Raw genomic sequence first — 25,023 nt, forward strand, 5'->3', positions numbered from 1 at the left:
GTTGGCTTCACACTTGTGTCTTGGCAGGGTGATGCTTCAGGTGGTTATCTTTCAAATTAAAGGGAAGGAAGAATGACAACTCCAGAAACTTTGACGTGCTATTTGAGGCTTATTCAAACACCCACAGCCCTTCCTCCTCCTCCTCCTCCTCCTGAAGTGTCTTCTTGGCAGAAAGCTTCGCCTTCCCTCTCCGCCATCTCGCTTCCCGTCCGTTGTCCCTGGTGGGCGGGGCCTCCCTTTCTCCACCAATCACGGCGGCCCCCTGCCGAAGCCCCGCCCTCTTTTGCCCTCCGCGGGACGCCGGCGCCAAACTCGAAGCGCAAGATGGCGGCGGAGAGCCTCTTCAGCCACTTGGTGCCAGTGCAAGTGAAGGGACAGGGCTGCGACGAGAGGTGAGGGGCAGGCCGGCTTTCCTGCCCGAGGGGAAAACGAAAAAGTGCGGGTCCATTTCGCAGGAGCCTCACAGCCAAGGAGAGGCTGTTTCCTGGCGGGGGAAGCGTCTCACTCCGAGCCGCTCGCCTTCCTCCGCCGGGGCGGTTGGCCTTTCCTGCCGGGATGGGAAGGACTCGGGGCTCCGGCCGCCTGGAGCTTCAACATGTCTGAATCGCTCAAAAAGAACTGTTTTTGAGGTATCTGCCTCAAGAGTCCTTCAAGTCAACTTTTGATTTATGGCGACCCCAAGAACGAGAGATCTCTATGAACAGTCCTGTTCTGGATTTCCCTGACTGTGGGTGCATCTGCGCTGTACAGTTAATGCAGTTTGACCCCACTTTAACTGTGCTGTGGGAGTTGTAGTTTGGTGAGGCATCAGCTCTTTTGATAAAGACTACCACTCCCATGGTTCCATAGTAGAGAGAGAGATGTCAGTTAAACTCAGTGTCAAACTGCATTCTTACTATATTAGTTGTATTATATTTTATATGTATTATAATATTTATATATAATATATTTGTATATTATATACAACATATATAATTATATATACACACACACACACACTAGCCGTCCCCTGCCATGTGTTGCTGTGGCCCAGTCTGTGTATATGTGTTTTGTGGGGGTATATATTTGTGTATATGTGTGCGTATATATATGTGGTTTTGCGCATGCGTTGTAATGTAAATTATTTTGGGCTTTTTAAGTCTCTTCTGTTGTGTTTTTTAGTGTTTTATGAGTGATGGTCACTTGTTGGCCTGATAGGTGTGTTGTGTCCAAATTTGGTGTCAATTCGTCCAGTGGTTTTTGAGTTGTGTTAATCCCACAAACGAACATTACATTTATATATATTACCATGATAACTTTATATTATATATTACATATAATATTATTAGTAATATTGCAGCATAATGTGTTATTTTTATGTAGATTTATTTATTTATGACATTTATATGCCACCCTTCTCACCCCGAAGGGGACACAGAGCGGCTTACAAGATATATATACATACAATATATTATATTACTAGCATAGTACAATATTGTTATTATATATTACTGTATTGTACTAAACCATTATATTGTAATATTATTAGTAATATTACATGTAATATAAAATATATATCACCCTGTCTCACGGATTTGAACTGCTGACCTTCAGTTCAGCAGTTCAGTCGGCATAAGGGTTTAACTTGTGCCACTGCGGTTCCTGCAGCTACTTAAATCACAGAATACTGTGAATCCTTGGTATCTGCTGCAGTTTGGTTTGATAACGAAGTAGATATCTAGATCTGTGGATGGTCGAGTCCCATTAGATACAATGGTGTCATAAAATGATGTTCTTTATATTAAATGGAAAAATCATTGGGTTTCTCCTTCTCCAATATTTTCAAGGCATGGATAGTAAAATTCACGGATATAGACTCTGTGGACACGAAACACCAACTGTACTACCATGGGAAAAAATGGCAAAACTTAGTATTTTCAAGATTACCTACTCTATATCAAGGGTCCTCAAACTATGGCCAGATACAGCCCTCCAAGGTCATTTACCCGGCCTTCGCTCATGGTCAACCTAAGTATGAAACAACTTGAAAGCACACAACAACAACAATCCTATCTCATCAGCCAAAAGCAGGTCCACACTTCCCACTGAAATACTAATAAGTTTATGTTTGTTAAAATGGTTCTTCATTTTAATTATTGTATTGTTTTAGGTGTTTTTTGAACTACAAATAAGATATATGCAGTGAGCATAGGAATTCATTCATGTTTTTTAAAGATTATAATCTGGCCCTCCAACAGTTTGAGGGACCGTGACCTGGCCCTCTATACAGGTTTAGGACCCCTGCTCTATATCCCAGAACAGATTTACCCTCTTACGTGGGTCTTTAAAGGGTGGCAATTGAGTATTTCTCCTTTTAATCCAATGAATTGATAGGAATCACTGTTTAAATTGTATCTCATAATTATGAGTGTGAAGGCATCTCTGCTTTTGAAATTTATGTTCCCATGCTCAGATTAGTTCCTCATAGCAACATATCAGTCAGTCCTTTCCTCTATTTGGTTGTACAATGAGAGTCAGGGCCCTTCCACGCAGCCATATAATCCAGAATATCAAGGCAGAAAATTCCAAATATCTGCTTTGAACTAGGTTACCTGAATCCACACTGCTATATTTTTACATTTATGTTAAACTGTTCTTCGTTTTAAATATGATATTGTTCTGCCATGGTTTTTTTTTTTTTTTTGCTCTACAAATAAGACATACGCAGTGTGTATAGGAATGCATTCATTTTTTTTTCAAACTGTACTCTAGGCCCCCCAACAGGCTGAGGGACCGTCAATAGGCCCTCAGCTTGAAAAGTTTGGACACTCCTGCTTTAGGGTCACCATAAGTCATAAGTAATATGAAGGCATATCACAATAATAAAATATTTCAATTTGTAAAATTGAAAAATAGCTGGCACTGATGATTAATAGTACATTTCTGTTTTAGGCGGATAAATGTTCGTGTCAGTATTGAACTGCAATCTACAACAAATCCCATTCAAAGGAAGGTCAGTATTTGCTTACTATGCCCTGACTTACTTTGAGAAAAATGGATTTTTAGTTGTTTATGTGTGTGATCCTGCTGATAATACTTATCACATTGATACGGCAACTAGCGGCAAACATGTACCTCAATGAAACTGGAGGAAGCAGTAGAAGTAGGGATTACTGGCTTCCCTCTAAATGCACATTGTGATAGATAGTGTTGCTTGTCCATGGACAATACTTTAAGGTTGAGGACCTTTTTTTTTTTTTTTTTTTAAAGAGGGATGTATTCCTTCTGGAGATAAGATGTAACTGGGGACTGCATACTATTGTATTTTTTTCTTTTTTATACCCATTTTTCTCAGCATGGAATGTAGAGCACTTTAAAATAATAAAAATAAAAAATACTTAACCAAACAGCTATTAACATTTTAAACAAAAGTTGAAAAAATAAAAGATCAACCTACCATTTTCAAACAGCTTTCTGCCATATGATAAAAGAATCAGGCATTTTTAGGCCTCCCAGTGGAAAGAGAGCCATTTTTTTGTTCTGACCTTGAATTTAGCTGTGTTCTGCTTATTACCTGACCCAGAGGGGTAGTGGAGATAATGCTAAAAGGCGGGTGCAAACTTCTATATCCCCTCTATCATCCTGCTTGATCCAAGAAATAGCAGCCTAGTGGCAAAAACATGAAGACCAAGCAGAGTCCAGGAGGAGAAGTTAGAGCTAGATGGAGGAATATTCCCATCATTGCTCTGAATCCTTTTTTAACATACAGTTCTGTATGGTTTCATGTATGGCTATGCTGTTACTGAATGCACTTCATCAGAGAAATATATTATTCTAGACTGCTTTATAATTATTTTAAACACTTTGCTTTTAGGATTTAGTTGTTCGGCTAACTGAAGATTCTGATCCCTTTTTTCTATATAATCTTGTTATTTCCGAAGAAGATTTTCAAAGGTAAGTTTTCAAGTTATTGTTCTGATTAGGAATATTCAGTTAAATCACATTTTTAAAAGTTTTAATTGAATTATTAAATGTTTGGTCATGGTTTATATATCTTATAAAGCTTAGAGTAAAGTTCATAGAGCAACTTAAAGCATTCTGTCTGTAGAATAAAGATTATGAGACGTACAATTTCAATACTTTCTATTATAATGTATCCAATATTTTGGCATTTTTACTTGGAGATCACATTGGCCTTAATGATGAACTCCAATTTAAACCCTGGTATTTCAAGTCTATTACATTGGTAGTTTAACTGGTAATTCTGCGATCAATAGCCTAAAAATAATTATTTTTGCAAGTTTCTAAACTTTTTAGTTTGCAGTGTTTGAATTATGGGGGTTTCCTCTATTTGCAAGTGTATGTCATTTTTTACCTGTAATAAGTGCTTACATAATTAATGAAAGAAAAACCAAGTGTATTCAAAGTGCTTTGTTATATATTGCTTGTACAGTGGGCCTTCCATATCAGTGGGGCATTGGTTCCTGGACCCTCCTGCAGATACCATTTTTTTTACTTCAATTGTGGTTTGGATAAACCAAAACTGAAGTAGTACTTAGAAAGTCTTAATGGCAAGGTAAGACTTTGCCTCGATAAAGAGAGACGTTTTAACACCCTTTGTAACAATATATTAGTACGTTTATATTCTGATTGTTCTGGATTTAAGGAGTTTTTTGTCCTTGGTTCAGTCACTCTTCACAAAAATAGGCATGCCTATTAATAATTTGTTTCCTTTCTATATAGCTTAAAACTCCAGCAGAGTCTTCTGGTAGACTTTTCTGCTTTTCCTCAGAGATTTATAGATCTTCTCCAGCACTGTATCCAAGAACAAAATAAAGACATTCCAAGGTTAGTAATATGTAAACAGCACTCTGTATTGTCTTCAAAACAGTTAAAGGATACAAATAACAGCATCCAAGAAACCAATATACACATTTTATGGAAATCACTGCTTCATCAACTTGGGACCCAATCCCAAATGGAGCCCTCTTAGCTCAAAGTTGAGATCCTGAAAAAGTTGGCAATAGTAAAAGTTTTTTGAACATCACCTAGTGAGTGTTTTGGACATTACACAAATCTGTTGTGCACTTTTTACAGTGAATTCTGCAAAAGATGCTTCCGCTGTTCTTCATAAAAAGGAAAATCACCCTGTTTAGCAACCTTTGCAAATGCTGGCTTGTTATCAGTAAATGTTTGTTTTGTATACCTATTTTATATAACTATAGCTTGGGGTTAGCTAAAAATTTCCAGGGCCAAAACGAGGCCTGATCTTTTTAATCTGATGTTATTGCATGAGACTCTCAGCCAATATGATCAAGAGGCAGAGATGAAGGCAGATGTAATCCAACAATATATTGGAAGCTGCACATTTCCAACCCCTATATACTTACATCACATTTAGTAATTAAAAAAAATGAATTGCTGTTTTGTCATCCATTATTTTGGTGTTCATTAGACTTTAGCAGTGCGAGTTAACTTTATGCCCTTTAAATCAGGGGCGGACAAACATGCAGGACATATATGCAATTTTTCAGTCCTGCATCCTTCTCAATATGACTTGAAATGACATGTCATAAGTAGTTTCATTTTTAGCCAGTTGGGGATGGTGGTGGTGATTTATATTTATTTAGAGCTTTGGGACTTTTGTAAGTGCAAAACTGCAATGTTCGGCAAATGTTGAGTTGTTTGGGGAATCACTACATGGGACTATATGGGTCGATGTGGCTCGCAGACTGCACTTTCCCCATTTTTGCTTTAAGTGGGGGACGTGCATTTTCTGTTGTGAGATTCTAGTACTTTGTCTTGAATGGAGCAGAGCATCCTTGAATGATTTGCATCATCCTTTCTTCCCTTAATTGGGGCTTATGCAAATCAGATCTATGCTCATTGTCCTGCACAAAAAGAGCAGTTCTCTGAGGAACAGGGTATTAATGGATCTCCAGTTAAGCTGCTTGTTTTACCACTTTCTCTTTTCATGTCATCTATGATAAAGTGCATCCATATTTTGACAGTGCACTTTAATGGGATGGGAACATAATTTTTGCTTTTATATACTGGTCTGTGTGCTTCACAGTTTAGGGATCCAGCTAACAAATATTGTCTTGTGGTCTTATTCCTTATTTTTAGGTTTTTGCTACAGCTGATTGCTTCAGGATCAAGTTTAGATCATGGTCCATCTTTTTTAAATGTGATTGAGACAAATCCATTTAAACATCTTACCCACTTGTCCCTAAAATTTTTACCAGGAAATGATACAGAAGTCAAGAAGTTCTTGGCAACTTGTCTGAAATATATTAAGGTAATACGAGTGTTTTAGCTGAACATTATGTTGCTACTTTTTCAGTTTTCAGTTCAATTCTCTGGCCATAATAAATATTGTTGCATTATTTAGTAAGATGGGGAAGTAAAATATAAAGTCATGGGGCATCTTGTTCCAGGGCTTGCTGTCAGTTGATATATTGCATTGTACCTAAATATAATCTCATCCTACATTTCATTATAATTTTGGAACTGTATAAGCCAAGTACAATTTTCACAATGCTGAAAAAGACACTAAGAGTTAACTAGCTTAACTTGTCAAGCTTGTAATAATATATCTTTGTAATTGTTGTGCTGAAAATTGTACGCTTAACTGTGTTTACTCAGAATTTCTTCTGAGTCTAGTACAATAAGTGCATTTAGGGTCGAAGTTTTATTATTTTAAAAAAATGGAAATACCTCAAGTGACTTACAAATTCAGTTGTTTATAGGAAGAAAAATTGCAGCTGGAACAAAAACTTATCAAAACAGAAGAGGACCTGAAGAGACAGTTGAGCTATACACAACAGGTAACAACAAAATAAGTGTAAGCCAGTTTATAGAAAATTAATGTGAAATATCTTTTTTCTGCTTTAATTGACCCATTCTTTACATTGTATGCCCAAACATAGGGCCATGGAATGTCTTGCACTGACCTTCTGTTTACAACAGAAGGTCAGTGGAAAATATTTTGTGGCCCTCATTGCAGCATGAACAAAAGAATCTTAATCAAGAGAAAAAGGTTTGTAGACTGAGGTCTATGTCATCAGATATGTACACTGAGTTTATGAAAGGTAATGGTAGAAACTTCTTAATCCCAGTTAGTTTCAAAGGTATTAAGTGATTTCTTTGTTGAGACAAAGTAATATGGCTATGTCTTCAAATACTTTAGATAGAAAAAAAACTACTTCATCAAATACAGTTTATTATTGATTTCAAGTGCAAAAAGACCTGTTTCTTTTAAATGAAATGTTTGTGTGTATCTGAATAGACATAAGAAAAGGCGAAATAATTATTTTTCTGTGAGGTATGTTGAGAAAATGTCTACAAAACAATTCTTGCACTGGGATACGTGTGCATTACTAGAAACAAAAACTCTTCCCAGACTCTTTCATGAAGCATTGGCATACTATTGGCTAAGAATTGTTTAATTAGGTGTAAGTTAACCATCTAAAGTTTCTCTCTCTCTCATACTTAGAGTTTATCAGAAAAGAGCAGGGAGTTGGACAAGTTAAGAAATGAATGGACATCCAGAACAGCGTCACTAACCAACAAACATAATCAGGAGCTGGCATATGAAAAGGAAAAAGCTCTGCAGGTGTGTAAGGAAACAACATGAACCAATAACACCATCATACATTGACCTGTTGTTAAAGTGCCGGTTTTTCTTTGCAGACGCAAGTACAATATCAACAACAGAATGAGCAACAGAAAAGGGATTTGGAAAGCTTGCATCAGAAAACTGTCCTGCAGCTGCAGACCAGGTTGAACGAGGTGGAAAGTGCCAATAAAGAGCTGATGGAAAAGAGATACAAAGGAGATTCCACAGTCAGAGAACTTAAAGCAAAACTGTCTGGCATAGAAGATGTATGAAACGTTCACTTACTATGATCTATATCCGGAAAACATATGTGATTTTTCAAGTATCTATTCACCCATAAAAAGAGTTATAGAAAATATAACACATACGATATTGCAGTAATTTAGATTTGTAGTTTATATACATTTTATTGCTAAGGTTGCTTTTATTCATTTTAATCTATTTAACTGTTAATTTTGTTTGTTTGTTTTGCTATTTTTGCTTAATTTGCTTATTTTGATACTGCACATGGCATTGAATGCTTGCCATTTTGGTTTTGGAAGGTGCCCTGAGTCCCTTTTGAGAGAGGGCAGGTTAAAATAAATTATTATTATATATTATATTATTATATATTCTGCATTGTGTGGTACATTTTATCAAACCACACATATATGCTACAAATGTTTAATTACAGTGCTTTCAAAATATTTTTTCAATCTACTAGGAATGCCAAAGAGCAAAGCAAGAAGTTTTGTCACTACGTCGAGAAAATGCTGCCCTAGATGCTGAATGTCATGAAAAGGAGAAACAAGTGAATCAACTCCAGATGCGAGTCGCTGTTTTGGAACAGGAAATCAAAGATAAGGACCAGCTAGTTATGAAGACCAGAGAAGTATTGGATGTAACCCAAGAACAAAAGGTTTTTAATCTTTCTGTATAGCAGTAATTTTAATTCACCAGTTGTGACTTTAAGAACATTATCTATGGATGAGAAAATTACTACAGAAATGTTGTAGCTGTTTATATGCTTCATATAGTTTAATTATTATATGAGGAGTAGAAGGCTTGTGTTGTATGTAGTCTGTATTTTGAATTATTATGTTTTCCTAAAGTTATGTAGTGTTCCATATTGCAATAGGTGTTATTCTTTGAGAAGGCCTAGAATCCAGTTGGTCCTGCTGAGCTAGTGCTGAGAGGCAAAACCCCCTTTCCATTGAGACCAAGACAATTGAGGACATTTTATTGGAACTTCAGTTTCCAATGATAAGTAAAACCAGTTCCAAGTAGTGCCCTCCCTTTGCCTTGTAGTAATGTTGCTTAAGATAGAAAAAATAGTGAGTAACAGCATGTTCTTGGAGGCCATATTTTTCCCTCCCAAGTTTTCTTTTCCGATACCTTACTCCTCCATCTTAACTTTTCCTCCGCATATTAAGACACTGTTTCTCCCAGTCTCAGATATTTCAGTTTACACTGCTCCACTCAGCTCTTGGGTGGATGCTGTCTTGTTTGCTGATTTAGATCAGCTCTAGGGAGGCTTCAATCCTTACCTACTCACTTCAGTGGTGGCAGGTTAGCCCAGATGGATCATTGCAACTAATTATGTGATTATGACCACGCCCTCTGGACTCTTATAAGCCACCTTTCTCCCTTCTCTTTCACTGGAGGGAACCTAAGGACTTATAAAACCGACAAGCATGTATATACTAAGAGACTAGCCATCCCCTACCACGCATTGCTGTGGCCCAGTCTGTATATCTGTGTTTTGTGTGTGTCTATATGTGTGTGTGTATGTGTGTTTGTGTGTGTATATGGTTTTGTGCATGTGTTGTAATGTATTTTTTTGGGGTTTTTTAAGTCCCTTCTGTGTTTTTATGAGTGATGGTCACATGTTGGCCTGATAGGTGTATTGTGTCCAAATTTGGTGTCAATTCATCCAGTGGTTTTTAGGTTATGTTAATCCCACAGACTAATATTACATTTTTATTTATATAGATAGATGTTTATGGTGCATGGCTGAGAAAGTCACCTGAAAAGAATAAGCTCAGGCAGCAGTTAAACTAAATGTGTTAAACTCAAGGCCCACAGGCCAAATCCGGCTGCCATATCATTTTCTAGGGCTACACCTCCTGTCTTCCTCATCATTAGACATCATTTCTAGAGCTGATGGGAGTTGTGATACAGTAAGATCTAGAAAGCTGTAGTTTGTACTATATAGTTGGGAGAGTGGGGTTTGAATTTAGAAAAAAGGCTTGTGGATTTGATGTCTGACTTTAAAATGTCCTTTAACCTTCCCCCTTTCCCCAGCCTCAGTGCCACAAGTACTGTTGGGGTGCAGTTCCCATTATCCCCAGTCCACATGGCAGATAATCAATTTTAGTCTACTTCCCTATCCTTTTAACTGCCCCTAACCATTTAGTTTTAGCTAACTCCATTTAACTGTTCAATTGCCAGGTACATCTGTCCCTCTTCTTACATGGTGAGGGATATGCTAACATTGAGCACAGGGTGGCGAGCTTTGCTGCTTATCACAGTACTGTACTGAATTGTGGCAATTTTAAGCAAGTTTAGGTATACAGTAATATATTATACAGTCATTACAAAAGATTGGTTGATTATAGACTTTACCATACATTATAAACATAATTAAAGATGACTAACTTTTTGAGATGTTAGTGACTTAGATTAGAGTAGAGCTTTAAGAACTTGCATTCTTAGAACATTTTAAATAATGTACTATATAATGATCATTTAAATAATGATTTGTATAAGCTACGTATCTCAAATACTTTTTTTAGATTCCCTAATATGAAATGTACATTCTTTTAATAGGCAAGCCTGGAAGAAAACATCGAAAAGAAACAAATCGAAATAGGAAAATTAGAAGGAACACTGAAGTCTTTATCTTCTGAACTCCTTAAGGTTTGTTCAAACATAACAGTTGAATTTTGTGATGACAATGATGTGATTTCATATCGTCTTGTTTTAAAATTCTGTAATGTTGTTTACTAGGCAAATGAAATAATAAAGAAATTGCAAGGAGATGTCAAAACTTTAATGAGCAAGTTAAAACTGAAAAATACAGTAACAATTCAGCAAGAAAAACTCTTGGCTGAAAAAGAAGAAAAACTGCAGAAGGAGCACAAGGAGCTACAAAAGACAGAAAGTTCTCTTCGAGAAAAAGATCAAGAGGTAAATTAAAAACAGGACTTCTGTCCCATAAATGTTTAAAGGCTTTTTAAATTTTCACTTTACTCTACATCTGTACCTTAAACATTCATTTGAATCTTGCTGACACATGATCCAAAATGCACTGATTCTTATTTTTCACCCTGTGAAGACACCAAGGATGGAATGAGAGAAGGGGAGGAAAAAAAAATGTTATTTTACCCCTTCCAAAAGCAGAAGCCAATGAAAATTGAGCTGCCCAAATTCCCACTATGTGAATGATCAAAAACACACATAGACATGTTGGGTAAAACAGCAACAACAGTATCTTTAGCAGATCAGAAGCTTCTTGAGCATAGTAAAGTGAATGAGCTTCAGCAATTACAGGAGCAGAATCAAGCTTTAAAAGTTACAAAATACTTTACTGAAAGAACTACATTTCTATATAGGAAATTTATCTATTTATCATAAAATCATAGAGTTGGAAGTGATTTCATGGACCATTCAGTCCAACCCCTGCCAAGAAGCAGGAAAATTGCATTTAAAGCACCCCTGACAGATGGCCATCCAGCCTCTGATTAAGAGCCTCCAAATAAGGAGCCTCCACCACACTCCGGGGCAGAAAGTTCCACTGCTGAACAGCTGTCACAGTCAGGAAGTTCTTCCTAATGATCAGGTGGAATCTTCTTTCTTTCCTGTAGTTTGAAGCCATTGTTTTGCTTCCTAGTCTCTAGCGCAGCAGAAAACAAGCCTCCTCCCTCCTCCCTATGACTTTCTCTCACATATTTATACATGGCCATCCTGTCTCCTCTCAGCCTTCTCTTCTGCAGGCTAAAGATGCCCAGTGCTTTAAGCTGCTCCTCATAGGGCTTGTCGCCAGACCCTTGATCATTTTAGTTGCCCTCTTCTGGACACATTCCAGCTTGTCACTATCTCCCTTCAGTTGGGATGCCCAGAATTGGACACAGTATTCCAGATGTGGTCTAACCAAGGCAGAATAGAGGGGTAACATGACTTCCCTGAATCTAGTCATTAGACTCCTGTTTATGCAGGCCAAGATCTCATTGGCTTTTTAAGCTGCCGCATGATATTGTTGGCTCATGTTTAACTTGTCCATGAGGACTCCCAAGATCTGGAGACGTCTTGTTTCTGTCCATGCTTACAGGAGAAGAACACAATGGAGGACTCGGGTTGACCATGTGACTAGAAATTGAATGAAAAGAGGCATGTCCTGAAAAGTATAAGTCTAAAAAGCAGAATAGTAGGAGAGAAAGAGGGAGGGAGGCTTTTCCTTCCAGCTGTTTTCTATTTTCTTGATGACGACTATAAACTTGCCCAAAATGTGGTTGACTTCCAACAGTACACAACTTCCCGATCTTGTCATGCCATCCCCTTCCTTGCTGCCTGCACAAGTGAGCAAACACATACATGCACCCTCCCTCCTCATGATATCTTCAAGTTATCCCTGCTCACACAAGTGAGTGAATACACAAGTAATCTCCTTGCTGTCTTTCCTCTCATTGTATCATCTTCCTGCATGGGTGTGTGATCAAGCAGATGTGCGTGCACACCTTTCCCTCCTTGTGATACTCTTATTCCATCCCCTTCTCTCCCACCAAAGGAAGTCTGCTAGATTTGGAACACAAGTGCAGTCCAGCCACCCTGCTTAGCAAAGTGGTAAAAATGGCACAAGACAGTAGTGGAGGCAGGGCAGATAATCTGCCAATTATCAAATCCATGAAGATGAAATCCACAAATGTGGAAGGAAGTCTATATATCATTTTGTTTCAAAGGCAGTATTTTGATATTATTGGAAGAAATACATTAAATTAATGTGGAAATATTTCAGGTGTGCAAATTACAGGAGCAATTAGAAACGACTGTGCAGAAACTAGAAGAAAGCAAACAGCTTCTCAAAACAAATGAAAATGGTAAGACCTTAATTCATGACTATTCCTGCTAATTGTAAAAAAAAGCCCTCAACCAACCAACTAACAAAATCAACAAAACATGGATATGAGAGACATAAATAATACCTGTATTTACTCGAGTCTAATGCACCATCAAATTTAATGCACATCTTAATTTTCAAAACCTTGAAACCAAAAAAAAGTATTTACCAATGAATGTAGTGCACAGCAGCAAAAGGGCACACTTTGAAATTTGGCCATTACAGGTTGCTCCCTGCTTAGAATTCATTCTTTAAAAACAAAAAGCTTCCAGCAACAGGGAAAAAACCATTGGGGTGCATCTATGCTGTAGAATGAATCCACTTGATTCAATGCTATGGAATTATGGAGGCTGTAGTTTTATATGGCATTGAGACATCTCTACCTAAGAGGGCTGGTGCCTCTCCAAACTACAACTCCCAGGATTGCATAGTATTGAGTCATGACTATTAAATTACAGATGACATCCCTCAAATAGGAGCTCCAGATGCTCTTGAAGCAGCTTCCCCTTTGGCTTTGGCTCAGCATTCAGATTACTATATTACATGCATCTAATGCGCACCTTAATTTTGGCAAGGTAATTTAGTCCAAAAACTTGAGTGTTAGACTCGAGTTAAAACAGTATCTTGTAAGACTAGGCAGTAACTCTTTCCTCTCTCGTCTATTTATGGGTGATACCAAATGCAGATGTCTGATGGATATGGGGTGGGACTATTTCATTTTCTTGCTGAGGTCTTGCAACTACCCCCAAAACATTCTCCCAGGGAATTGAGTCCATTTTTGGCATCAGTGAGAAGGGAAAGAATTTCCATTGTTCTGTGACTGGAGCAAGAGCACCATTTTGGATTTATGCTGAAGTGATTTTTTTTTATTAAGGGGATCTAGATTTCATTGTCTAAAGCAGTGGTTCTCAACCTGTGTGCCCCAGATGTTTTGGCCTTCAAGTCCCAGAAATCCTAACAGCTGGTAAAATGGCTGGGATTTCTGAGAGTTGAAGGCCAAAACACCTGGGAACCCACAGGTTGAAAACCACAAGTCTAAAGAGAGTTTTTGAGGTTGATCTCCAAAAATATATGGAGAGGAAAAATATACTTCCTCTCCTTCCCCATCCTTGAAAATGAGTAACAATACATCTTATTTCCTCCTCTTTTGCACAGCTTCTTTGTACTTCACTTTTAATGAAAAATTCTAATGATATGGTATATTTTTGATGTAGGGGGGTTGCATTAATAATCCTAGAACAGAGAAGGCAAGTGTAGCTCCTCCACATGTTTTGGAGCACAGCTCCTGGAATCCCTGAAAACCCTTGTTGGAGTATGTGGAAGCTGCTGTCTAAAATATTTTGAGGCTACCAGGCTGTCATCCTTGTTCCTTAGAATAATAAGTTTGTCAGCCATTAATTTACTTTTACTAGGCTGATATCCATTGATCACCTGAGATTACATTGCTTTGCATTCAGTGGAAATTATAGCTGAAATTACATTCTTAAGATTGTGTTGTGTACATTTTGAATATGGCTATCTAGCACTAAACTGGGCACAGCATTGGTAAATTTGAAATAGCAATAAAGGCAATTAAAAAGTGACATTTTAAATATTTTGATTTGTAGTCATCACATGGCTAAACAAGCAATTGAATGAAATTCAACTGACAAGAAAGCAAGATGTGTTAGGAACATCTACCTCTCCTAGCAACATCACTTCAAGAACGGGCAGTTCTCCTCTTAGCATGGTAATTGCGATATCATTCTCTGTTTATATTTCTGTTATAGTGACCTGTTTTGATATATAAGAATATTGCATAATGTTTCAGATGAGAGAGGGAAGGACGTGTTTGAGGCTGGTTGACTAACTTACCTTCCTAAATCAAGGAGAGCACTGTCTTGAAGTCCATGAGAGCAAATGAAATATAGTATTCCAGAAATTAATAACTGCTATACAAATAGTCGTATGATTATTTCCTTTTGTGTGTGCTTGGCTTACATTTTTTAAAAATGCAATAGAAAGACATCAAAATATCTTGAAAACTGCTTTTTAGGGCGTTCTTGCTTTATCTTCATAAGTTTCACCTTGTTTAACAGGTTGACAGTAGGATACCCTTTCTCGGTTCTGGACTGAGCTATCCCATCTCCCCATTGCTACCTTTTCAAAGCTACCCAGACACAGCGTTTGCCAAAAACACCAGTCAGCAAGCTTCAGGAATAAAGGCAGGCATTTTAAATATTTTATGGTCTTCTTTAATTTCTTTTGCATTTTTCAGGTTACACTTGCTATGCACTCTGTATTTAGACTTCTTACTGTTGGGGTTAAGGTCCAAGGGTTTTGTTATTGAAAATCTTGGGATAGTGGTATTCCTAGGCTTCCTGGTGAGTCTTTGGATTTGTGAGGCAGTTCATCTGTTCCTTGTTTTTCTTGGGTTCTGTTTTTGATAAAACTTTGAAAAGCATTATGATCCTAACCCCCTCTGAAGTTGACCACTGAATAAAAGGCAGTAATTTTTCTGAAGGAGAATGAAGGATTTTTATATGGCATTATATAAATCAAATGGAAATGAGAAACAAGTTGTTCTGATTTTCACAAATGCATTTGTGTAAACACCCTCATGGTTTGAACTGAATAGTGACATGTAAAAGACAAGTGAACTTTAAGAGAGTAAAATTTCTATTTCGTTGTGAATAAAAACGTTTTCAGGGTGGTGGTAGCAGCCAATAAATAGGCACTTCTATTTAGGAAATGCAAGTGGAAAAGTTAACTTCAATCTAATTTTCAATCTCTTCCACTAGCAATGTACATTACCTGACTTTGCCATCAGAGGCTGAGGTGACATATGCCAGCATAACGCCAACTTATGTTGATATCTGTATTTTAAGGGAAGGAAGTGTCCTGTATTTTACCAGTACCCCTTCTCCAGCCATGCAGTAGCAAGTATAGGGGTTCTTGTTGTGTCTCCCATGTTATATCAGCTCCACTGGTTGCCAGTTCGCTACCAAGCACAATTCAAAGTGCTGACTTTGGCTTATAAAGCCCTAAAGGGCTCTGGCCCAGTTTACCTGTCCGAATGCATCTCCCTCTATGAACTACCATGGAAATTAAGATCTTTCGGGAAGGCCCTACTCTCGATCCTGCAACCTTCACAGGCATGATTGGCGGGGATGAGAGAGAGGGCCTCCTCAGTGATTGCCCCACAGCTATTGAACTCCCTCCGTGGCGAGATTAGATCAGCCCCCTCCCTCCTTCAAAAAGATGGTAAAACTTGGCTGTGGGACCAAGCCTTTGGGACAGTGCAATAAGGCAACAATAGGAAACTTTACCCTGCTGACCGGACCGGTATTACTGATCTCAGATGGTTTTAAACTATTGATTTTAAAGTGGAGATAATTGATGTTGGTGTTTATGTATATTTATAGTTTATCTTAGCTTCCGGCATTAAATGTTTGCCATATTATATGCTGTGCTCTGCCCTGAGTCCGCTTTAAGTTGAGAAGGGAGGAATATAAATGTTTCAAATAAATAAATAAATAAATTCTTGGTCACAGCTCTGTCTCGAATGCATTGCTTTGCTCCAAGGTTGATGTCAGCTTCATCTAGTTAAGGCATGGGCAAACTTTGGCCCTCCAGGTGTTTTGAACTTCAACTCCCACAACTCTCAATAGGCTGTTAGGAATTGTGGCAGTTGAAATCCAAAAGAACTGGAGGGCTGACGTTGCCCACGGCTGACCTAGGTCCATGTCAGCTGTCCTTGTATATCCAGGAAAGAAACAGCACTCTGGGCTTAGGGTTTTCTCCAGGAATTTGACAACCAGAATATCCCAGGATTCACTCCTACAGCAAAGCAGTTGCTGAGCTGCAGCAAGAACTGCTGCTGCCGCAGCTGCTGTTAAGACTGCTAGAAGAATTGGAAATGTTTTTATTTATTTTAAAAAAAATTTACCACGTCTTTCTCCTGCCAAGGAACCAAGGCAGCTTATAACATTAAAAATGGGCTAAAATGCACATTGCAAAAATTAAAAAAACAAACAATACTATTGAAGCACGTAGTTAAAATAGTTTAAAATATATTTTAAAAGCATTTGTAAAACAGGATAAAACACACACTGCTGCCAGCACAATTTCATTTTAAAATTTCCATCATTTATGGGACTTAAGAGTGACTTTTCCCTCCCCTCTCCTCAATGCCAACAAATGGAAACTTGGACCCTTTGATTGTGATCAGGATTCTTCTCAGACCTCTGTGATGTTTGAAACTGCTCCGGCTATAAAATTTTAAATGTGTTTAACTATTTTTGTGAGCCCAGCAGGTTCAGTTCAATATGCAGCTTTCAGAAAATAACAGATGTCCAGATCCACAGCCAGGAATTCCTGTGTTGGGGAATACAAATAAAGAAAAGTGAGTTCTTTTTGCTTTTACAATACTGTTAAAACATAGTTGTTTTAGAAATAGGTATTTTGTAAAAAGAAAAAAAAAGTAGCATTACCTTCCCGCTGGAGCAGTACCTATTAATGTGCTTACATTTCCATGTTTTCAAACGGCTAGGTTGGCAGAGGCTGGGCTAACAACAGGAGCTCACCCTATCCTGTGGGTTTGAACTGCCGACCTTTCCGTCAGCAAGTTCAACAGCTCAGTTGTTTAACCCACTGCACCACCACTGCAATCTAATACATTTGTGTTTTCTTACTATTAGTGGCGAAAACCTGGGATTGGATGCAAAGTATCTGAAGAAAAGGGAAGACAGTATTCCTTTGCGTGGGCTCAGTCAAAATACTTCTCACAACCCAGGTAAGCAAGCACAAAATAATTATTCACATATGTGAACATTTGCTGTACATTTTTAATCCTAAAAACATTAATTTGAGAGTGTCTCTCTCCTCTAATTCGCAGGTCAACCAAAGTCTACTGCACTGAAAAAAACACAGATACCCTCCAAACCTGTAGCTCCTCCCAGAGCTTCTGCTTATTTTCCAGGGTAACAGATAACATATTTGGCTATAATAAATGTATTACGAGCAGTTGTACATTAGCTAAAGTATGTCGACATTAAATTTCAAGCAATTAAGCACTGTGATTACTTTCTACAGTTTAATATCAAGAAGCTAGTATTTACCTGAAATGTTTAAACTGTCATTTTTATGTAAATAATTAGCGTCCCAACCCTGACTTCAAAAATATGGATTATAATTAACTATTAAGAAATAAGCAGCCATTGAACTTGTATACTTGAGTATATAATCTTACTTCTGATATCCATTGTGAAAGATGCCATCAAGAAAGGTTTGCTGTTTTTCTTGCTTGTGCCAGAGATGACTTCTGAGTGAAGGAGTTTAAGGATAAATAACTCACCTTTCTCTTTCTCCCTATAAGCTAGTTCTGTTAGGCTCCTGAACGTAAATATTTGTAATTTCTAGTTAATGGGTCTGTTCAATAATATGGTGTAACACTGTAGTGTTGTCCACTGATTGCAAAGACATCCAGGTATTTGCAGGTATGGTTTATTTTGTCTCTTATCAAAGAGTAATATCTAGTTTTCTCTAACGCTGAAGAAGCATTACTTAACGGCTGAGTTCGAGCTTTAAAATGTCAAAAATAAAGCACTTAAAAGGTATGGATGTGTGGCTGTTTAGACGGTTCGATTGCAGCTCCCATCAGGTCTAGCCAGCAAAGCCTGTAGAGAGGAATGCTGCTCGGTTGGTCCAGTAATATAGATAGGAGTGTATGTTCGTCATTCCTGCCAGATATTCCTAATGTGTTTGCACTTGCTATTTGTGCTGAATTTAGACAGTTCACTGCAGAATTTTAAAAGTCTTTTTAGCATTTAACTTTGATAAATATAACCTATTACACATTCTGCATGGAGAAATGGTCTGCATTATAATACTGAGGAGTCGAGCATTCAAATCATAGGACAATATAAATTTTGCTGCCAATCAAAAGTCTTGTTTTTAACCCGCATGTCTTTTAAGAGATAGAGGAATTGGAGATTATGCCCCTATGCTCTATTTTAAACTGTTTACAGTCCTTTAAGACATTCTGTACAGAGCGCCGGATTCTGTTTTGCACCTGGCAGTTTCACTCTTGCTGTATCTGAAGCAATGTCCAGTATTTCCTTTCCGTCCCTTAAGAGGTTGCTCCTGAGAACGGAGACCCTCTGGAGTACCATGTGAGGAGGCACCAGTGGCTGGAAGAAGCAAATGTGGAAATCTGCAATGATTATAACCTTCCCGCCTTCTCCAGCAAGAGGCCTAATAGATTGTGACTTCCTTTATGAATGTAAAGCCCCCTTTCCGTGCCTGGATCCCACCTACTGAACCCTTGAGCGTGGAAATCAATTTGTAGGGTGTGGGTTTGGACTTGCATTGAAATCAGTGATGATTTGAGCACATTTTAACTCTGCTTTGTATCTGTGGAATTTCAAAATGAGGTTGGCTGTAAAACGTCCATAGATGTTGCCACATAATTCCCATTCGTTTTAGTAGAGCCTGATGTCGCTCATTCTCTGTTCTTCAAATTCTGTATTAAGATTTTGTCAAGTGTGTTGTTTTGATGACTCTCGGGTTTCTGCATTGGTTTAAAAGGTGAATTTCTTTAGCTGTTTTAAATCATTTCAGGTATTTTATAGGCAGATTGTACAAAATTGTAATAACTCTCCTGTCGGATAGACAGGTGAAAATTCTCCTGCATGTTGTTTGAAGTGTGTAAATATAAATGAAATCTTTTGAACATGTACAGTTGAATCATATTTGCAGTGTAAAAGTTGTACATTTGTCTATAATCAGAATGATGTGCTCATATTTATATCGAAATACTCTTGTTTGTACATTTTCAAATAAAAGTAAATATTCATCTGTAGTCTTAATTTTAATGTCAGTGTGGAGTTCATGTCTAAACATTAATCTTACTGAAGATTTTGAGCATTTCATTTTGTCTGATGGAAGGCTACAAATCAGTTGAGGAATGTATGGCATCATTTGTAATTTTTGCTGAAATCAAGGCTAGTCCTAGTATTATTTTTTGCTGGAAGTGTCTGAACTCACTTTTAAAAATTAATTCAAGTTGCTTCTGGTACTTCACTTCAATACATTAGTTGATTCTAACTTACCTTATTAGCTGCTTGAAGAGTTACTTAGAACATTGGGTACATATTCTTATATTGTTATGTATTCATATGTTTTATGTAATTATGTTTATTGTTTGCATTTTTGGTTGTGTTTTGGTTTTCTTTATTGTAATTGTTGTTTGGGCCTGGCCCCATGTAAGCCGCTCCGAGTCCCCATTGGGGAGATGGTGGCGGGGTACAAATAAAGTTTTATTATTATTATTATTATTATTATTACATATACACTGCACACATATCATTTGGGAATTGAATTGTGGGATACAGTGAGATGCTAGGAAAGTTAATTCCAGAATATATTAGATTTTTGTCCAATTATTCTTCCTAGAGACAGACTTGTTTGCCCTATTAAAATGGCTTTAGACTGAGAGGCAGCGATTAAAACAAACACAGAAGCCACAGTCTTTAAAAAAGACACAAACAACCCATCCCGATTCCCAGAGTACACTTAATGAACCTAATGATGTCACCCACAACATCAATGGTTCAGTCACTGGCTCATCTTCCATTGCAGTTAGCTTTATGACATCTGTGCCCTGCATTCCCCACAGAACAGGAAAATCTCTGGAAAAGGAGGCAAATCTGAAATTAAATCTGGTTGCTTTATTTCTAAAATGGGATAGCACTAATTTTATGGCTGCTGTGTCACTGATCCCAAAACAGCAAATATGAAGAAAAAAATGAATCTTTGAAGTGATAGTAACAAGACAGCCGAACAGAAAGGTCCAGTTCATTGACATGCTGTATGCTTTCAAGCTGCTTGGGGAGGAGATGATAGAAGGGTCACATGTAACTGGATTGAGCATTCCTCTCCACTTGCAATGCATCACTATGTGGCGTGATTGTTCTGTTCAAGATCTTCCAGTCCATGTTGGCGACTGCCATCAAGGTAACGGGACAGCTGTTCAAATCCCTAATCAGTTGTAGAAATTCATTGGTTACCTCAGGCAAGTCACTGAGGGAAGTAACAGCAACATTCCTATGAATAAATCTTGTCATGTAAATACTTTGGTAGATTTGCTATAAATCAGAATTAATTTGAAAGCACATGATACTCTTGAGTTTCAATATATGAATGTTAAGTGCTATTAAGTTGACTTTGAGTTATGACAGCCCTCTGAATGTCATCCTGTTATTAGCCCTGCTAAGGTCCTGCAGACTGAGTGTTTCCTTGACTGAGTTCATCTATCTGGAATGTGGTCTTCCTCTTCTACCAAACATTATTGCCTTTGTTTTTGAGTCATGTCTTCTTACGATATATCCAGTCATAATTAAAGTAATCCTGGATTCAACTTCATGCTTTATTTGCTCAAGGGCCCATTTTTCTTTATAGCAGTCTACAGTATCTGTAGAACGCTTCTCCAGGATCTTTCAAATGAGTTTTTATTCCTCTCAGTGTACTTCACTGTTCAACTTTCACAACCATAGAGATGGGCAATACAACAGTACGACCAATCCTGACTTTGTTCAGTGAGAGATCTTGGCACTTCAGTATTTTGTCTAGTTCCTTTTGGCTGCCCTTCCAAGTCCTAGGATGCACCTACACTGTAGAATTAATGTAGTTTGACACTTTAGCTGCCGTGACTCAATGCTATGGAATCATGGTAGTTGTAACTGTAAAGGTCTTTAGGTTCATCTGCCAAATAGTGCTGGTGCCTCACCCAATTACAACCCCCAGAAATCCAGATCATTAAGCCATAGCAATTAAAATGGTGTCAAATGGCATTAATTCTAGTGTAGATGCATCCTGTCTTCTGATTTCATGACTGCGGTTTCCATTTCTATTAATGACAGACCCATAGTATGGAAATGTTGAATTCTATGGTCATTATTTTTGTTTTCTTAACATTGACTATATACCTGCCTTTGCACTCTTTTCAGTAATAATGACCTAAGTCTTTGCCATTTAGTCTGAATTGGCATACATTACTTATATTCAAAGTGCTGGCTTTAGCCTATAAAGCCCTAACGTATCTCCTGCGAATCATCGCAAAGATTCAAGATTGTCTAGGGAGGCCCTGCTCTCTGCCCCACCACCCTCACAAGTGCAACTGGTGGGGATGAGAGACAGGGCTTTCTCAGTGGTAGCCTCTTGTCTATGGAACTCTCTCCCCAATGAAATCAGAACAGCCCCTCCATCCTGTCTTTCAGGAAAAAATTTAAGACATTGTTATGGGACCAAGCATTCGAGCAGTAACTATAGCAATGCAATACTTGAGATCTCTTAGAATGACAGACTAATGGACTGATCCTGGACTACGATTTTGAACTTACATGATTTTAATTGCTATTTTAATAATTTATGTTTTATTGCTGGTTTTAATTGCAATTGTTATTTTTGCGAATCTGTTTGTTGGGCATCAAATTGTTGCCACCCTGAGTCCCCTTCAGGGTGAAAAGGGTGGGCGTACAAGTATGGGGAATAAATAATAAATATATCACAAGTGGCAATTCTATTATGTAGTGCAAGGATAGTAGATGACAGTGTGGAGAAATTGCCATTATCAAAACCCTGAACTGCTCGCTGGCATTACTACCTACACCATGTACAGCATTCATATATGTTTGCAACTTTAGGAAATTGATTATGTAGTAATTAAATCAATTTATAATTCACAAATCTATGGTATAATACATGTGTTTCACATTAAATTGTAATGTTAAGTTCTGATCTGCCTAATAAGAAATTTCTGAAGGAATTGCCATTGCTACAATTTGTAAGAGCTTGGGGAATGCACCTGTTCTTAGACGTGGTGTCCCTCTATTAAATTAATAGCTTAATATATAGTGTTTTTGCTGCAGTGGAGTGTAGGATTCAGACACATTTTTTTTGGATACTTGGTAGCTTGACAAAGCACTACATTTTAAGATCAGAAATAACTTTTGCTCTCCGTCTTGATCCCAGCACTTTATAGTTTATCTTCTATTACAGAAGATAGAAATAAAAATGTTGCAATTCTTTCAGCTGTTCTTAGTGGGCTGTACCAAAGATAAATAAAGGCTTGGCTAAAAAAAAAGATAAACACCTAGAACAGATAAGACACCTTGATTACCAACAAAGCCACTAATAATCTCATCCATATGCATGCTCACAGCTCTATAGTGCTGTTCCAAAGAATTTTAAAAATCACTAAAATATGCAACTTTATTAACAGTGTATTTACATATTTTTCAGCTTTTTAGTCAACCGTGGTGAAAGTTAAAAAAGCTTAAGCAATAACCACAGCACAAGATGAAAACATTTTGAACTATACAATACTTTATACACATTTTATACAAAGGAACACTTAAATAATACAACTGGACACAAAAATATACACTTTTAGAGAAATTCACATCAGTAATTGTATAAAGCTCTCTCCAGTACTGTGGTCCTGAAACTGCAGGACTAAACCTTGGCTCTGAAGTGTTAACTTGTGAAGGTCCTGAAAGGCCACTATAGAACAAGGGTTGCCCCTCCAATTGCTAGGCAAGGCTTATTTACCTCTCCTCTTATACACCTCATGCAAAAATGGCAGCTCAGCAATAATTTGGCCTTAGTTCCATCCCATATAGCCAGTGATCCTGTCCAGCAACAGAAGGGGCAATCCAGGATAGAGCACATTGACATCTTCAAGGCTATCAGCTTAGAGTTGAGTTTGTATATTCAAGTTTTGAGGTCCTTATGCAAAACATCCAAAGCATAGTGGTATCAAAGTGTGTTTACGAAGGTAGAGTTCTGGAGCCAATAATAAAATCTAGGCTCACTCTACCCACTAATTTAAGTACTACATACTGATACTATACTCAATTCAAAGAACAAAGAATTAGCAGAATAATGCACTTAAAGGAGTGTGTACTGTTCAGGATGTGTGTTCAACACATGATTGTGTTAATAATAATAACAAGACCTGCAAGACATTGATTGGAAAGTCCCAAGGTCCCCCCAATTCACCACCTTTCTTGGTCAAGTGCATCTGTGTTAAGGCTTCAAATTCATCCGACCCAAGATTTACAGATAAAATAAATGGGTACCCAAGTCCTGCTAGTATGTCTCACTGAGACCAGCATGAAGAGAATAAAGCTTAACACCTTCCGGAAACTGGTGCAGGAACACATGCCGTTACCTTCAGTATATATAACTTTGTTTCAAAATTAAGATGTGAAGATTTAATATCCCATTAGGACTTTATGGCAAAAAAACCTAAACAGAGGCTTTTAAAGAATTAAATAATTTAAGTTGTAACTTCTTTGGAGGATTTTCCACTTCCTTTTTTTGTGGTTCTTACAATTTTCATGCAAAGAGAAAAATTCCTTAAGTCCACCTTAAGAAATGACACTTTCAATGGAAATGGAATGTGCATCCAGAACTGCAGGTGAAAAAGAGTAACGGTAAGAAACTCGCTCTAGGAGTCCTGGAGTTTTGTTGTCATACATTTGTGTCTTGTAGCAAAGGTTCTTTGGCCTCCCCAGGGGCCTGTGGACTGTGCGGGTGGCCATGTCCACCACAGTGTTTTTTCCAGCTGCTAGAGCGGACATTTAAGTTGGTGTGTTCTGGAATAAACAAGGCAACAAGTAGAGCCAGTAAGACAGAGCAGGCTCCAAATAAAAAAGGAGGACCCGGAATGATCGAGTTCTGGAAGACAAAACACAGAATAAAATAAACACAGAGTTGACAGAACTAAAAAAAATGAAGAGTGAACTGAAGCACAGTATCATGTTATTCCAACACCACCACCCCTCATTAACCAGAACAGTGGTTCTCAACTTATGGGTCCCCAGATATTTTGGTCTTCAACTCCCAGAAATCCTTACAGTTGGTAAACTGGCTGGGATTTCTGGGAGTTGTAGGCCAAAAACTTGAGGACTCACAGGTTGAGAACCACTGATCCAGAAAGATTAAAAGGTATATTAACCTGTGAGACTCTAAACAGTAACCTGTTCAACTTGCTTCAGGCAGTTAAAATACAGAACACTAAGTGCACATGGAAGGACTTCTAGCTGCTGCTTCTCGATACACCTATCTTCATCATGTACATTTTCCATAGATGACTGAAATCAGGAACAGGGAAGTGTTGCGTGTCTAGGGTTACATTCTATCCTGGAATATGGAGCTATCATTATTTATTTTCACTGAGGTCCCCCATCAGCCTCGTGGTTGCCTTCAAAGGGCACAGACAGCTCACATCGCTTTCGATTATCCACCATGTGGACTGTGGATAATGGGAATTACAACACAACATCAC

The 25,023-nt window shown here is 37.9% G+C and overlaps 2 protein-coding genes across 2 annotated transcripts in view; one reads left to right on the top strand and one right to left on the bottom strand.

The window, feature by feature from the left end:
* Nucleotides 1–281: 281 nt before the first annotated feature.
* SASS6 (SAS-6 centriolar assembly protein) lies at nt 282–19,530 on the top strand. The gene is made up of 17 exons (XM_060774003.2): nt 282–392; nt 2,932–2,992; nt 3,854–3,933; nt 4,723–4,827; nt 6,106–6,277; nt 6,729–6,806; nt 7,475–7,594; nt 7,672–7,863; nt 8,301–8,495; nt 10,406–10,495; nt 10,586–10,765; nt 12,591–12,672; nt 14,300–14,421; nt 14,771–14,896; nt 16,985–17,076; nt 17,372–17,466; nt 17,569–19,530. Exons 1-17 carry the CDS (start codon nt 325–327, stop codon nt 17,655–17,657), a joined length of 1,947 nt encoding a protein of 648 aa, XP_060629986.2. The 5' UTR covers nt 282–324; the 3' UTR covers nt 17,658–19,530.
* A 3,505-nt stretch (nt 19,531–23,035) lies between these two features.
* MFSD14A (major facilitator superfamily domain containing 14A) overlaps nt 23,036–25,023 on the bottom strand; it is a 28,681-nt gene continuing 26,693 nt past the window's right edge. Inside the window, exon 12 of the mRNA XM_060774002.2 lies at nt 23,036–24,413. Within this exon, the coding sequence (XP_060629985.1) occupies nt 24,207–24,413 (207 nt within the window). The 3' untranslated portion in view covers nt 23,036–24,206. The remainder of the gene's footprint in view (nt 24,414–25,023) is intronic.

The sequence above is a fragment of the Anolis sagrei genome, chromosome 4 (assembly GCF_037176765.1).
Source record: "Anolis sagrei isolate rAnoSag1 chromosome 4, rAnoSag1.mat, whole genome shotgun sequence".
Lineage (NCBI taxonomy): Eukaryota > Metazoa > Chordata > Lepidosauria > Squamata > Dactyloidae > Anolis > Anolis sagrei.